The 13,114-nt window shown below is 44.1% G+C and overlaps 1 protein-coding gene across 1 annotated transcript in view; it reads left to right on the top strand.

Annotated features, from left to right (window-relative positions):
- CSMD1 (CUB and Sushi multiple domains 1) overlaps window positions 1-13,114 on the top strand; it is a gene marked incomplete at both ends in the record, with an annotated part of 1,655,719 nt that overhangs the window by 823,956 nt on the left and 818,649 nt on the right. The window contains one exon of the mRNA XM_081269879.1: window positions 5,274-5,468. Within this exon, the coding sequence (XP_081126005.1) occupies window positions 5,274-5,468 (195 nt within the window). The remainder of the gene's footprint in view (window positions 1-5,273; window positions 5,469-13,114) is intronic.

Genomic DNA, 13,114 nt, shown 5'->3' on the forward strand with positions numbered 1-13,114 from the left:
GTGTTCTTTCTCTGTTTTCCTTTCAGTTAATGGAGGTTTTTTTTAAATTCCATTTTGTCCTTCTTGCTAGTTGCTTAGTTCATTTTTGGCTCTGTTGTCTCAGTGGTTACTCCAGGACCTATGGGGCACATCTTCACCTTATCAATGCCTGATGCTTTATTTTATTATTCTCATTTTTGATTGACTGCTTTCTCACTGCGAGCTGAGTTGATTTCCAGTCTTGGCAATTATTGTTTGATGTTGGGTAGTAGAGACTTATTTTGGAGGATGCTGAATATTTTTGTTTTCCCAAAGCTACTCCTGAGCATTTTTTGGTTGTGAATCTTTTATTGGAAGAGAGTGATTCTTACAGATACTGCTTGTTAAGACTGGGTTGAGGTGAGGCATTGAGGGTGCTGCTTCCTCACTGGTAACTTCTGATTTCCATCCAACTCTTGTGTCATGGTGAAGGACATCTAGATGAACCCTGTGGTGTTGGGGTGGGAAAGGCAAGGTGCTCCAGCTCCAGTTTGGTGAAACGAGGACAAAGTGTTCCTTTAATGTGAAGACGCAGGCTGCGAGAATCAGCTGAGTGAAGTCAAAGTCTAGGACGGTGAGATCATCTCACGACTTCGGCTAGGGAACACCTTACAGCTGCGCTAGTGGTCTTTGCTTCACTACCACAAAACACCTGAGATAAGCAACTTATGAGGAGGAGAGGTCTGTTCGGGCTCATGTATCAGGGGTTACAATTCAGGGTCGCTTGACCCAGCAGCTTTGGGTGTGTGGAGGCACAGGACTGCTGGGCCGAGTGTGTGGCACGGGAAACCTCACCTGCAGAGGCTGGGAAGTGGGCAGAGACAGGCCAGCAGGGCCCCAGCGGCCTCACTTCCCTGCACTAGGTCACCCCCTGAACCTCCCACCTCCTCCCCACGCTCCAGGCTGCAATCGGGCTTCAGCACACGGCTTCGGGGACAGCCCAGGTCCCAGAGCAGCCCTCCCTGAAGTCATTTTTCATGTTCTAAATGACATTGCAATGGGCGTGTTGTGTTCTCGCTTGTCAAGACCCTGTGTCCTCCAGTCACCGTTTAGACCTGTGGAAATCCTTCTGGGGACTTCAGACCCCTTTGCCGACTGGACTTCTGCGTGTGTTCCCTCTGGGCACTGTCTGTCCCGTAATGTTTTCCTGTTATCCAAGTTTGAGGGCAAAGCTGGAAACACGTTCAGAGAAGCCGCAGAAGAGTTCTAACCTTTCCTCAACCTGAGGGACATCCCGAGTCTGGGTTTCCCTGTTACTGGACCAACGGCAGCTGCTTCCAGAGCTGCACATCGGATGGCTTTATTTTATTTTCACTCTTCTCTTTTGGTGCTGCCAACAATTTCATAAGAATGATATCTTAGCTGGGCATGGTAGGGCACACCTGTAATCCCACAGCTCAGGAGGCTGAGGCAGGAGGGTCACGAGTTCAAAGCCAGCCTCAGCAAAAGCGAGGAACTAAGCAACTCAGCAAGACCCTCTCTCTAAATAAAATACAAAATAGGGCTGGGGATGTGGCTCAGTAGTCGAATGCCCCTTAGTTCAATCCCTGGTACCAAAAACCAAAAATGTTTTATTGCAGTACTCACAGAGACTCTAAATTTACCTATGCAAATCCTGACACCAATACACAAATCTGTGTGTTCTTGAAAAGTTACTCAGCCTCTCTGTGCTACAGTTCTCTCAATAAAATTGGGATAATAGCATTGTTATATACCACTTAGTATAGAACCTAGCACATGGTGTCTTGTGTAAGTTTACCAAGTATTATTATTAAATAGAATTAATGGGCTAAATAAAAAACTCGGCTGCCCTTTTCCTCTACATCCCTTGTTAATGACTATGCTGCAACATAAGGACCATCTTGATTTTGAAATACTTTTCTTTTCCTGATTTTTTTTTTTTGAGGGGGGATTTGGGTATGTGATCAGCTTGCATATTTTAAAGTGCACTCTTTTCTTCACATTTGCAGGTACTTTAGAATGAAAGAAACACATTAGTGGTTGTGGACAGAGTGCACACCTTTCCACCCATATGTTCCGCCACCTGTTTTACTCACATTATCTGATTCCATTTCAAAAGAACCTTACAAATAGCTTTTATTCTTCTTTCCCCTTTTCCAGCCCTGGTACCTGAGGCTGAGGTAATTCGCCCCATGTCCAGCAGTCAGGAGCCTGTCTGGGACGGCCTCTGGTGCCTGTGACTCCCTGTGCTCTGTGATGGCTATACACACCTGCACCGCTGCCTCCACCATACAAAATCTCTCTCTCCTGCTTTGGCCCCACCTTGCCTGTCCGCCCGCGATGCAGCTGGCACACTTCTCCTGGTGCCTGGCTCCTCGCACTGTTCATGGCCAGGTGTGTGCAGGCCACCTCTGCTCTGTCCCTCCTGGCTGCAGAGGGCACTTGAACGTGGACGGCTCTGCGCGACTGCCCCTCTGTTCTCGTCCTCCCTGCTCCCACAGCTACTTATTTTACTGATTGGCCATGATCCAGTGACTGTAAGAGAAGAGGTCAGGTTTCCAGATTTGAAACCCTGATTTTTAAACCTTGAAAATGATCTAACAAGATTTTTCTAATCTTCCCAAGGCAGCAGGAGGAGGAGGGGTGAAGAACTTTCCCAGGGTAACCGTCTCTAGCAAGCACATCTGAGATGGTCGGTTCACATTGGCAGTGACTTGGGCCATGTGGGTGTTTAAGGTTTATTTCCTTAGCGAAGGGAGATGGGCACTGTGTAAACAAGCCTTCCCCGGGAGCCCTGGGGACCGTTTCCAGATGAGTGTACCTAATGAAATTTCATTGATTGTACACATGCTGCTAAAAATGCCACTGCTCCTTTGGTGGATGTCAGACTTCTTTCTGCTAGCCTTCTGTCCCGTTTAGTAATGAATATTAATGCTGTATTTTATTGTACTATCGTGTTTTCAATTTTCTTTTGGAAAGGGATTTAATGTGACATCCATTTAATCATTTAAACAGTTGGGTTAAAGGTTTGATGTGATAGCCCAATTAAGTCACTGAATTGTGACCATATGTACTTGCCAAATCAAAATCGCTGTGGAGGGAGTTTTCATGCACATAATTAGGATGACAGTCCCCCATGCTGCAGCCCTGGTGTAAACTTGGCTCCGCGGGGTCTGGTGGAAACCTGCCACGGGAGGTAGAGCCTTTCCCAGGCTCCTCACAAGAAAACCCTTCACATGACCAAACTCGAGCTCAGAGCACAGAAGCATCCCTTCCTTGAAGCTTCCAAGGGAAAAAGCTCACGGTGCTCAAGGAAGGGTGAGGGAGGTTAAAGTCGGTTCAAGACAATTTGACACACTTACCATACTCAGTGTGTGCCCCCGGGAGGCACAAGGGACATTCACTGTCTTCAGAGGAATAAAAAAAAAAAAAAAAACCCAAAAACCATGAAATTGGGAGAAACAAGAATTGGGATGAATTTCCTAGACTTTAAATAAGTTTCCCTGACCCACCAACTTTCTGTTTTAGTAATTTTTATGTATCTGAGTATTAAGTATTTGAATAGAATTATCATACCATCTCATTTTTTAGTTTCATAAACCTGTAAATGTTTGCAAAATTGATTGTTTTAGAATCTGAGCATTTTTGCTTTTCTTATTGTTTGCAACTGGAAGTAAATTTTGCCGTGACTCCGTGTGCTCTGTGATGGCTATAAACACCTGCACCATTGATTGTTCACAACATTACAAAGCTCTTGACATATCATATTTCATACATTAGATTGAAGTGGGTTATGAACTCCCAATTTTTACCCCAAATGCAGATTGCAGAATCACATCGGTTACACATCCACAATTTTACATAATGCCCTATTAGTAACTGTTGTATTCTGCTACCTTTCCTATCCCCTACTATCCCCCCTCCCCTTCCCTCACATCTTCTCTCTCTACCCCATCTACTGTAATTCACAGTGCTCCTGTGTTTCAAAATGGCTAGCGGAGAAGTGGGTGTGGAATTAAACATAGAATATACTTATTTTTTTGATACTAGGAATTGAACCCTGGGGTGATTAACCATTGAGTCACATCTCCAGCCTCCCTTTTTTTATTTTAAGATGGGATCTTGCTAAGTTGCTTCAAGCCTTGCTACATTACTGAGGCTGGCCTTGAACTTGTAATCCTCTTGACTCGGCCAGGAGCACTGGGGTTTTAGGTACATGCCACTCTACCTGTCTAGAACATGCTTTTTTAAGTAGACAACACAGTTGATTGTAGACTGTACTAAACTATTTTGCTTTCTTAATATATTTTGGTACATTGTTTTCAGAAAATTTTAAAAACTAGATAGGAACACTACTTGATTATGTAAATAGAGATTCATAATCATGTCAATATTAAATACCAAACTACTAATAACTAATATTATTCTCTAAACTTTTATTTATAGCTAAGTTTGGACTTAAGTCATTTCAAAAGAAATAAAAAAAAACATAAGCACTTAGCTCATTTGAATACACTCATTACTGAGGACATGCTCAATGAAAACCAGCAGCAGGAGACAGTCCACAATCCCACATGTCATCCGTTCTGCCTGCTGTTGCGTCAACTTTGTGCAAAATCCTGTTCTTTGACCATGGAATGAAATCTTGTCCATTAAGTCTCAAGGCAGTTGATTGAGTAGAACCTCAGCCAGAAGAAAAGTCAGGTCAGAAAAGAACAGAATCGAGAACCTGCTTTGGAATCGCAAGTGGATGTGGTCCTCATGTTGTCCCAGGGAGTAGTTAAAGCTCCCCCAGGTCAGATGCTATAGGTGTGTATAGAGCCTAGGCCTGGGTTCCAGGACAGTCAGGTGTTTAATCTGATGGAGGGGACCTTCAGTTTAGTCCTCATGCAGCTCTGTGTACCTCAGACAGGACATTGGCTGGAGTGTGCATCTAGCCTGAGGTCGAGGAGGCTTGCGGGCACTTCCTGCTGTGCTTGTCATTTCCCCGACCTTGGTGTCGGCAGTGTTACCTGGTTGCTGGCTGCATGGACATGGAACCCCGACCTCATCTGGATCACCAGATCCCAGCACAACGGGGTTTCTTGTCTTTTAATGATATCAATTTACTTATACTTTTAAAAATGGTTATAAAAATACTATCATGCAGATATTCTAAACACTGACATCATTTGATTTTTTCTGTGCTAAAGTTCTGATCATTTTAATAGTTCAAAAGTGGTGCCTATACGGTGATATGAATGGATCTCAGAAGAATTGTTTTTTACTTTTGTTTTTTCTTTCTCTTCCCATAGTTTTACCAAGCCACACATGTGGACATCCTGGGGAAATACTGAAAGGCGTTCTCCACGGGACGAGGTTCAACATAGGAGATAAGATCCGATACAGCTGCCTCTCTGGCTACATCTTGGAAGGTCACGCGATCCTGACCTGCATCGTCAGCCCTGGGAATGGTGCCTCCTGGGACTTCCCAGCTCCTTTCTGCAGAGGTACTGTACAGCAAGTGCCTTTCTGTAAAGTGGCTTGGGCAGAGAGAGTGACTCTGGAGCTGATTCAATACGTGCCCACTTAAGGTGGGGGCGGAAGTTAAGAGGCCAGCTTGTCATTTCCACAAGCAACATGACGTGTTATGTAGGAATCCGTGGCTAGGACCTTATAAATCCACCAGCAAGTGTGTGCCATGTAATTATGTCCCCCAAGTTCTAAAGTTTCCTTCATTTATCTCCCAGACTTTATGCACTTCTTTGTGTGGCTCTCTCTGGTCAAGATGTTCTGTTATCTTACATATGTTTATGTCATTCTGGATCTGAGGATTCTGAGTTTATCTTTTTCTTATTAAAAATGAAAAACACCCTTTGATAATTAAATTGTATTTTGAGAACTCTTTCAGCACTCATAAACTGTGAAATAAGGTAATCATAAATAATTGCACTATTTCAAATGTCCATTGCTGACTTAGGGTATAAAGCTAGTGACTTTTCCTGAGTCTCTGAAATTCTAACTTTTCTGATGAAACATTTTATTTTTCTAGTCTTTATAAAACCATCTTCAAACTCTTGCATTTTGACTTTCCTAAGAAAATGCATCTTGAGAGTCAAAACTAAAATATAGTCCATATTTGTTGAAGTTGTGTCTTTTTTCTTTTTCTTTTCTTTTTAAGCACCCTGGGTGGCTAAATTCCTGAGCCACCTCCCCAGCACTTTTCATTATTTTGAGACAGGGTCTCCACTAATATGCTTAAGGCCTTGATAAGTTGCTAAAGCTGGCCTTGAATTTACGAACCTCCTGCCTCAGCCTCACGAGTTGCTGGGATTACAGCTGTGTGTCACCATGCCTGGCTATTGAGGTTTTAATGAAATGCCAGAAAATGTGCTGAGTGCTTCTCTTGGATCATTTATAAGCCCAAATTAAAGCCAGACTTGGGAGTGAGCTTGCTATCTGTCCTAATGGGAGTGTTCACCCAGGAAGCCCATGAGCCCACATAGCAGGTTTGATTTTCTTTGCAAGGCGTTGGCTAACCTGCACAGCACTCACTCCGGGACTCAGCCTGGGTTCTCTGTCCCACTTCATCCTTTCATCTCCTCACAGCTGTGCATCCAGTGAATTTGTCGAAACGAAACCTAAGTCCAATTTGTCATGTATTTCCATTACCATCCCTTTAACTGCTTTAAGCAGTTTCTTTAAGAAAAAAAAATATTGTAGATGGCATTTATTTTGTTGCTAGGTTATATTTTAGGGTTGTAATTACAGTGTTTTGTCTACGGTTTAACCATCTGGACCAGGAGAGCATCATCAAAACGGAGTCACTGCATCCTCGGGGTCTTTCCGCATGAAAACCCCTCAGAAGCCATAGGTGGTGCCCGGGCTGTGTATATACACCTTCATTTGCTCGCATTTCCCCGTAGTCCTTCCCCCACCCGCTTTAGGGTCTTTACTAATTCCACAGTCACATACCTTATAAAGTCAGAGTTGAACTGACCTGTCAATCATCTTTCTATGCTTTCACCAGTTCTATCAAATCCCAACTTCATCAAGGTTCTTTTGTCATATAGATTTTCTTCTGATTAATGAATTTATACTAAAATACTCAAGTCTTGTCTTTTTCTATACTTGGCTGAGTAAGGATACCAAGGGAATTAAATAATGTGAAAGACACAACAGTGTCTTATTGATTTGAATAACTGGATCACAAAAATGTCAGGGATCTAATTCTTGCAAAGGTGTAGATGTGGCATTAGCTGAGAGAGACATAAATGGAGTTCATCGGGGTCCGGTGAGATGATTCCAAAAAATGAAACGTGCGTATTTTTTTGCTTCCCAAAAGTTCTAGTCCTTTAGTCCCAGGAATTGCTAGAGGGTCCTTCTTGATGGTGTTACTGACAGAGGCACCAGAGTGTCCCTTCACAGGGACTGTCCAGTGTTTCAGACATTGACTTTTCTTTCCAGGGGGTGTTATTTAACCTGAACGATGACACCGGGGCAAGTGCCACACAGGATCATGGGCAGCTCTGCAGGGAAGTCACCTGGCTGTCTGTCTAACATGGCCAGTAGGTGCTGAAGTGTGAGGTCATCCTGCTGCCTGAGACGCCCCCTGAGAGGGAGACCAGTGTGGAACCGTCCTGTTCTGGAGCCAGACGGGTCCCTCTGGAGGAGCAGGCTTGCAGCCACTCCCACTGGTGCCAAACCTCTCGCCTCAGCTGTCCTCTCCCCTCTCAGTGCCGCCCATCATCCCCACCGTGGGCCGCAGTCCTTCAGAGGGTGCCCTGGGCACCTGGCGTAGGGGATGTCTGGAGGTGAAGTGCAGCGGGCGGGGTCTCACACAGTCAGTGGAGGCCGTGCCCCAGCCCTGAGCACTGTAGTGACTTTTGACCCGACACTCGCGGAACACAAAGCCAGTTCAGGGGGTTTTAGGTCACAAGCATTGTTCATGTCCTCGTTGGCCCTTCTCTTTTGAGAAATGCCCATTCACCTCCTCCGTCCATTCCCATCACTCCTGTTTGCTGTCGAGTTGTTGGAGCTCCCTGCATATTCTGGGTGTCAACCCTCAGGACATGCATGCTTTGCAAGTCCCCCCCTGCCGTCTGTCTCCTCCCTTGGACTGTCTGCTCTGCTGTGCAGAGGCTTCTTGGCTTGATGGCATCCCAGGTTTCTCTTTCGTCTCCCATGGCATGATGTTGTGGTCTCTTCTGGATCTTGGCCTACAGAGGTGTCTCCCCTCGTTCCTCAGAAATTTGGGTGTCTCCCAGCGTCAGGTCTTAGATTTCTGCCTTCAGTCCATCCTACTAGAATTTTTAAAGCATCAGTTCAATTTTTGAAACATTCTTGGCTGCTGCTGAATTGGGGGTTCAGTCAAGTCATTCACCTGAGGTTACTTGTCACCAGTGCTCTTTGTCTGAGACTGAAACAGACAGAAGTAAGTGGAAGGCAAACCAAAACAGTGACTTCATAACCAGTGACACAGGCATGAGGTATGCGTTTGCCATAGATACCCACAAACTACCCCACATACGGGCAAATATGCACCCCTAATGAAGAACAGACGGGGGAGTGGCTGACGTTGGTCTCCACCAATAGACTTGCCTGCCAGTCCCAGGTAGTGCTGACCACTGACTGACTGCTTTGAGGGGCTGTGATAGGTGTCAACCAGCATGGAAGAAGGGGGGTTAAGGGTGACCAGCTTCATCTGTCTAACAACAGCCTGGTCACCCTTTGCACTCAGAGGTTGGGAGATGAGTAATCTGCCTCTGGGAGGTGAGGCACAGGCCCTGGGTGGGAAGATCTGCAGGGATGAAGCGCTCTGACCTCCTGCTCCCACTGCCAGCTGTCTGGGGCTGGAAGGAGGAGGCGTTGTAGTTGCTTTTGTTTGTTTTGTTTGGGAACATGACATATAGACCACAGAATAACGAAAGCATAAGGATCATTATTGAAAACTAAGGCTGCTCACACTATGAAGTCCTACCCTGGTTTCCATCTGTCTAAACACACATACGTAAGATAAATATTCACCTCAATGTGTCAAAACACATCGTCACCATTTTGTGACAATGTTAGTGAATATAGGACATGGCAGCTGTTTTGCTTTTTTTTTTCTTAAGAGAAGACTAATTTTATCCATCTCGGGACAGTTGTGTTTTCTTGGAGGAGTGAAGAGTAATCAGCAGGCCGACTGCTGCTAAATGAGGACCTGGAAGCAATATCAGGGATGCCTTAATAAACCTGCTAAATCATGCACTCCCAGGCTGTATTCAGACTTGTCCAAAGCCGTGAATCCTTTAACTGATCAACCTCACATAATGTGATTGCAAATGACAATGTCACTTGCTAATGTTTTAGGATATGTCAGTCAAAGCTTTCCATTTGCAGATGTCCTGCTGGTGTTAAAGGGGAGGGAAGACTGGGGTGATGGGATGGAGGGAGGAACAGGGGGCAGCCTTGCCTTTATGGGTGACACTTGAAATACAGCTGTGTTTTACCAGCTACGTTCCAGAAGTCTGTGTCAGATGGACCTGCAGTGGTCTGTCAGGCAGGGGCCAAGCAACACAAAGGGTGTTTCAGTCAGCTTTTTGCTTCTGAAACCAAAAGACCTGACAAGAACACTTAGAAGAGGAAGAGTTTATTTGGGGCTCAGTTTCAGAGCCCTCAGTCCATAGATGGTCTCCTCCATACCTCTGGACCTGAGGTAAGGCAGAACATTATGACAGAAGTGTGTGGTGGAGGGAAGTGTCTGGGGACCTGGTACCAGGAGGCAGAGAGCTCTGCTCAACAAGGACAAAATATATACCCCAAAGGCATTCCCCCAGGGACCCATGCCCTCCGGCCACACCCCACCTGCCTACAGTTAGTTGCCTCCCAGTTAATCCCTATCAGTAGATGAATCTGCTGATTACTTTAGAGCTCTCATAACCCCGTCATTTCACCTCTGAACTTTCTTGCATTGTCTCACACATGAGATTTGGGGGCACCTCACATCTAAACCATAATCCATTTCTGGTTGGAACCAAGCAATGCAAAGGATTAGTGAGTGGGGCCGTGTTCTTATAGGAAACCTCGCTTTAAATGAAGTCTGAGTGGTTTTAGACAATTTAATATAAATGGCTTTCTTTCATACTGTACAAAAAGCAACTCAACGTAAAGCTTACCAAAACCGGATAGGAGAGCCCTAGAAAGTGCGCCTGCACTAGACGAGAGTCAATCTTGTCTTCAGTTTTGCATCTTCACTACACTGTGGCCTTATGCCTGGTACAAAGTTTGTGACTTCATTAAACACAATCTCGTAGCAAGTTTAGAAAGTACATATTGGTGCCTCTGCCAATTATTTTCAATTTTGTGGGTTACTTTATAATATTTTTTCATTATTTCTTCTGGCAGATACCAAGTTAGGCTGACAGCTTTGAAGAAAAATGTTTGCATGCCCAGGAAACTGCGTGACTTGTGACAGGTCGGGCAGACATGGCCGAGCAGTGGGGGCTGCCACTCCGGCTCCCGCTTCACCACCTGCTAGCTGGCATGTCATGGGCAGGCTCTGTGCTGGCCTGGCATTGGGTTCCCCATCCCATAAACTGAACTTTAAGTTTAAAGTTTAAGTTTACTTACAGTCTCAGAATTGGTAGATTGACACCAGTGCTCATTGGTGGCTCTTAGTCCTCTAGCCCCACCATCTTGGAGCTGGAGTGGAGAGTGGGCAAGCAGGACAACTCAGACTGCATTTCACTCACGTCCTCCTTCGTGAGATTAGAGTTACATCATAAACATTCCAATTTCAATTGACAAAATTTTATTCTCAGTCTTAATAGTAATTATTAGTTATCTCTCCCATAATTAAACATAATGAGTGCTTCCAATGTTTACTTCTACACATAATGCTATCAGTGTCTCTGTACAGATAGCGTTGCTTTTGTTTCTTCTGTTTAATTATTTCCTAAGGATAGAATTCTAGGAATGTTATTTATGTTTTGCATATTTACAAAGCAAATTTCAAATTCTATAATAGTTTTCATGACAATTATAAGTTTTGATATTAGCATCTCTTTTTGGTTTGCTCAGAGTTTGGTGACACTAAATTATTTCAAAAGTTTAATTGCTTATTAATTTCTATTAAGGCTGTAAAAATTAGTACCAGTGAAAACTGTGAGGTCAGATTGCCCAAGGAAATTGAAGTAGCCTCTCTAGATGTGATTAAGGGCCAATACGGATCATGACATGAGAGGTAGACCCATCCACATGTGCATTTTGGTTTTAGCCCAATGTGTTTACTGCATGGGAGAAAGAGGGACCCTGGTTCAGATTTGAACCTGAAGCATCTTCCTGTGTCCTCCTGATAGTCAAATGATGCAAAATGCAGTAGAGGGGTTTAAATGATGGCATGAAGCTCAGGATGCAAGGTGAGAAAGGAGGACCCTGCGTCCATGTTCTGGAAGTGCACCAGATGGGGCCTGGGAAGGGGACATGCTAGATTGTGGCTGTGGGGGATTCTCATGAACCAGCTGAAGGACATTAGGGTGATGCTGCAATGGGTGGGCAAGTTGGGCTCTTGGAAGAGTAGACAAGTGAGCTGAGAGGCCTAATCTTCAAAGGCTCACCTGTGTTGACATTGAAATCAGCCAGAATTAAGATAAAGTTTGGGGAAAATAATGTTGGAAAATATGGTGGTGAGCCAGATGCTCAAATGCTCCAGGATTAAAGGGGATTCATGTAGAAATTTACAGACAAGGATGAGAGTCAGTGTTTGACTCATGACTAGGGGACTTCAGGGAGGAAAGAACAGAAGTCATGTGGACGTGGCAATGTCAGACTTGGTGGTGGACATGGGTCTGCCTGTGGACCTGCTGTGGGTGGGCTGTGCAGTAAACCACCAGCCCTTGACCTGGCTTCCTCATCGGGATGGCCAGGTTGCTGCTAGAGGAAGAAAACCATCTTACAAGTAGTTGAGATGGGGGTTCCCTTGTAACTTGTGTAGAGCTTCAGAGGACCTAGTTGAAGGGTTTCAAGAGCCTGGGAGGGTTGGTATTAGGACATTAGAAAAATGAGATGTGCAGGTATGTGAGGGTATGAGGCTGGAGGTAATGGGTCCCAGGAGACCAGGGCTTCTTGTAGTGACTACAATAAACAAGGATGAGGATAGGCAAGGATAATTTCCAATGATCTCTGGAGTAAACAAGGTTATGGATTTATAAGGCAGGACCAAAGGGGATGGGGTGAGGTAAGGTGTCCCTGTCTGGAGCCCCTTTCATCCCAGCCCCTGCAGGAGGGGAGTCCTGGGGAAGATGGCTGCATTCTGATCAACAGCTTCCTGTGGAGTAGTCTTACCCAAAGCTGGAAATGTTCATGTATCTGCTCAAAACATATTTTAATCAGTCATTATAAAATGACCACCATGTGCCAAACTGAAGTAAGTAACAATGGCTACTTTTATTGAGTAGTTCATATTTTCAATGCTATAAACTTTTTACAGTTGTTAATTAACTTTACTGTCACAACAAGCCATGGATAGATGCCATTACATTTCACTTTCTATAGAAAATCAAACTGAGGCACAAAGAAAGTAATCACTTTCCAAGAGACACCAAAGTAAGTGTCAAAATGTGATTGAAACCCAGACAGTCTGATTTTAGAGGTTTTGCTGGTACTGATGTTCTACTCTCCCTTTAGGGGAAGAATGTTAAGTAACGTCTCCCATTATTACAAATTGAACATCATATTGAATATATGTATTTCTGACTTCTTTCACAGATATTTTCCCTACAGTTTCTAAAATAGACCGGAGACAGTGCATCTAATTATATACCCTGAATTTTATATATTTAGTGTTACAACTAAGAAATTCACTGAAGCAGTAATGTGGGTGCTTGGTAAACTCACTGGATGTTCATACATATGGACGCATGGTACCTTATTTAAAGATTTATCAGTCATTGCGTATGTGGGTGGTTTAAATTTTTCATGACAGATATGGAAAAGTTATGTTTCCAAATAATGTTTTATTCTGTATTTTGAATTATATCTGTTAGATGGATTCCTAGCGAAACTCATACTCAGGCTAGGAATATATTTAAAAGTTGAAAATAAAACTTTTAAAAAGTTTGAAATTCCTTGGGGGGGAGTACAAATCAGTGCACTTTGATTTCTGCTTATGTTT

This window comes from Spermophilus citellus (genome assembly GCF_964194105.1).
Source record: "Spermophilus citellus genome assembly, chromosome: 16".
Lineage (NCBI taxonomy): Eukaryota > Metazoa > Chordata > Mammalia > Rodentia > Sciuridae > Spermophilus > Spermophilus citellus.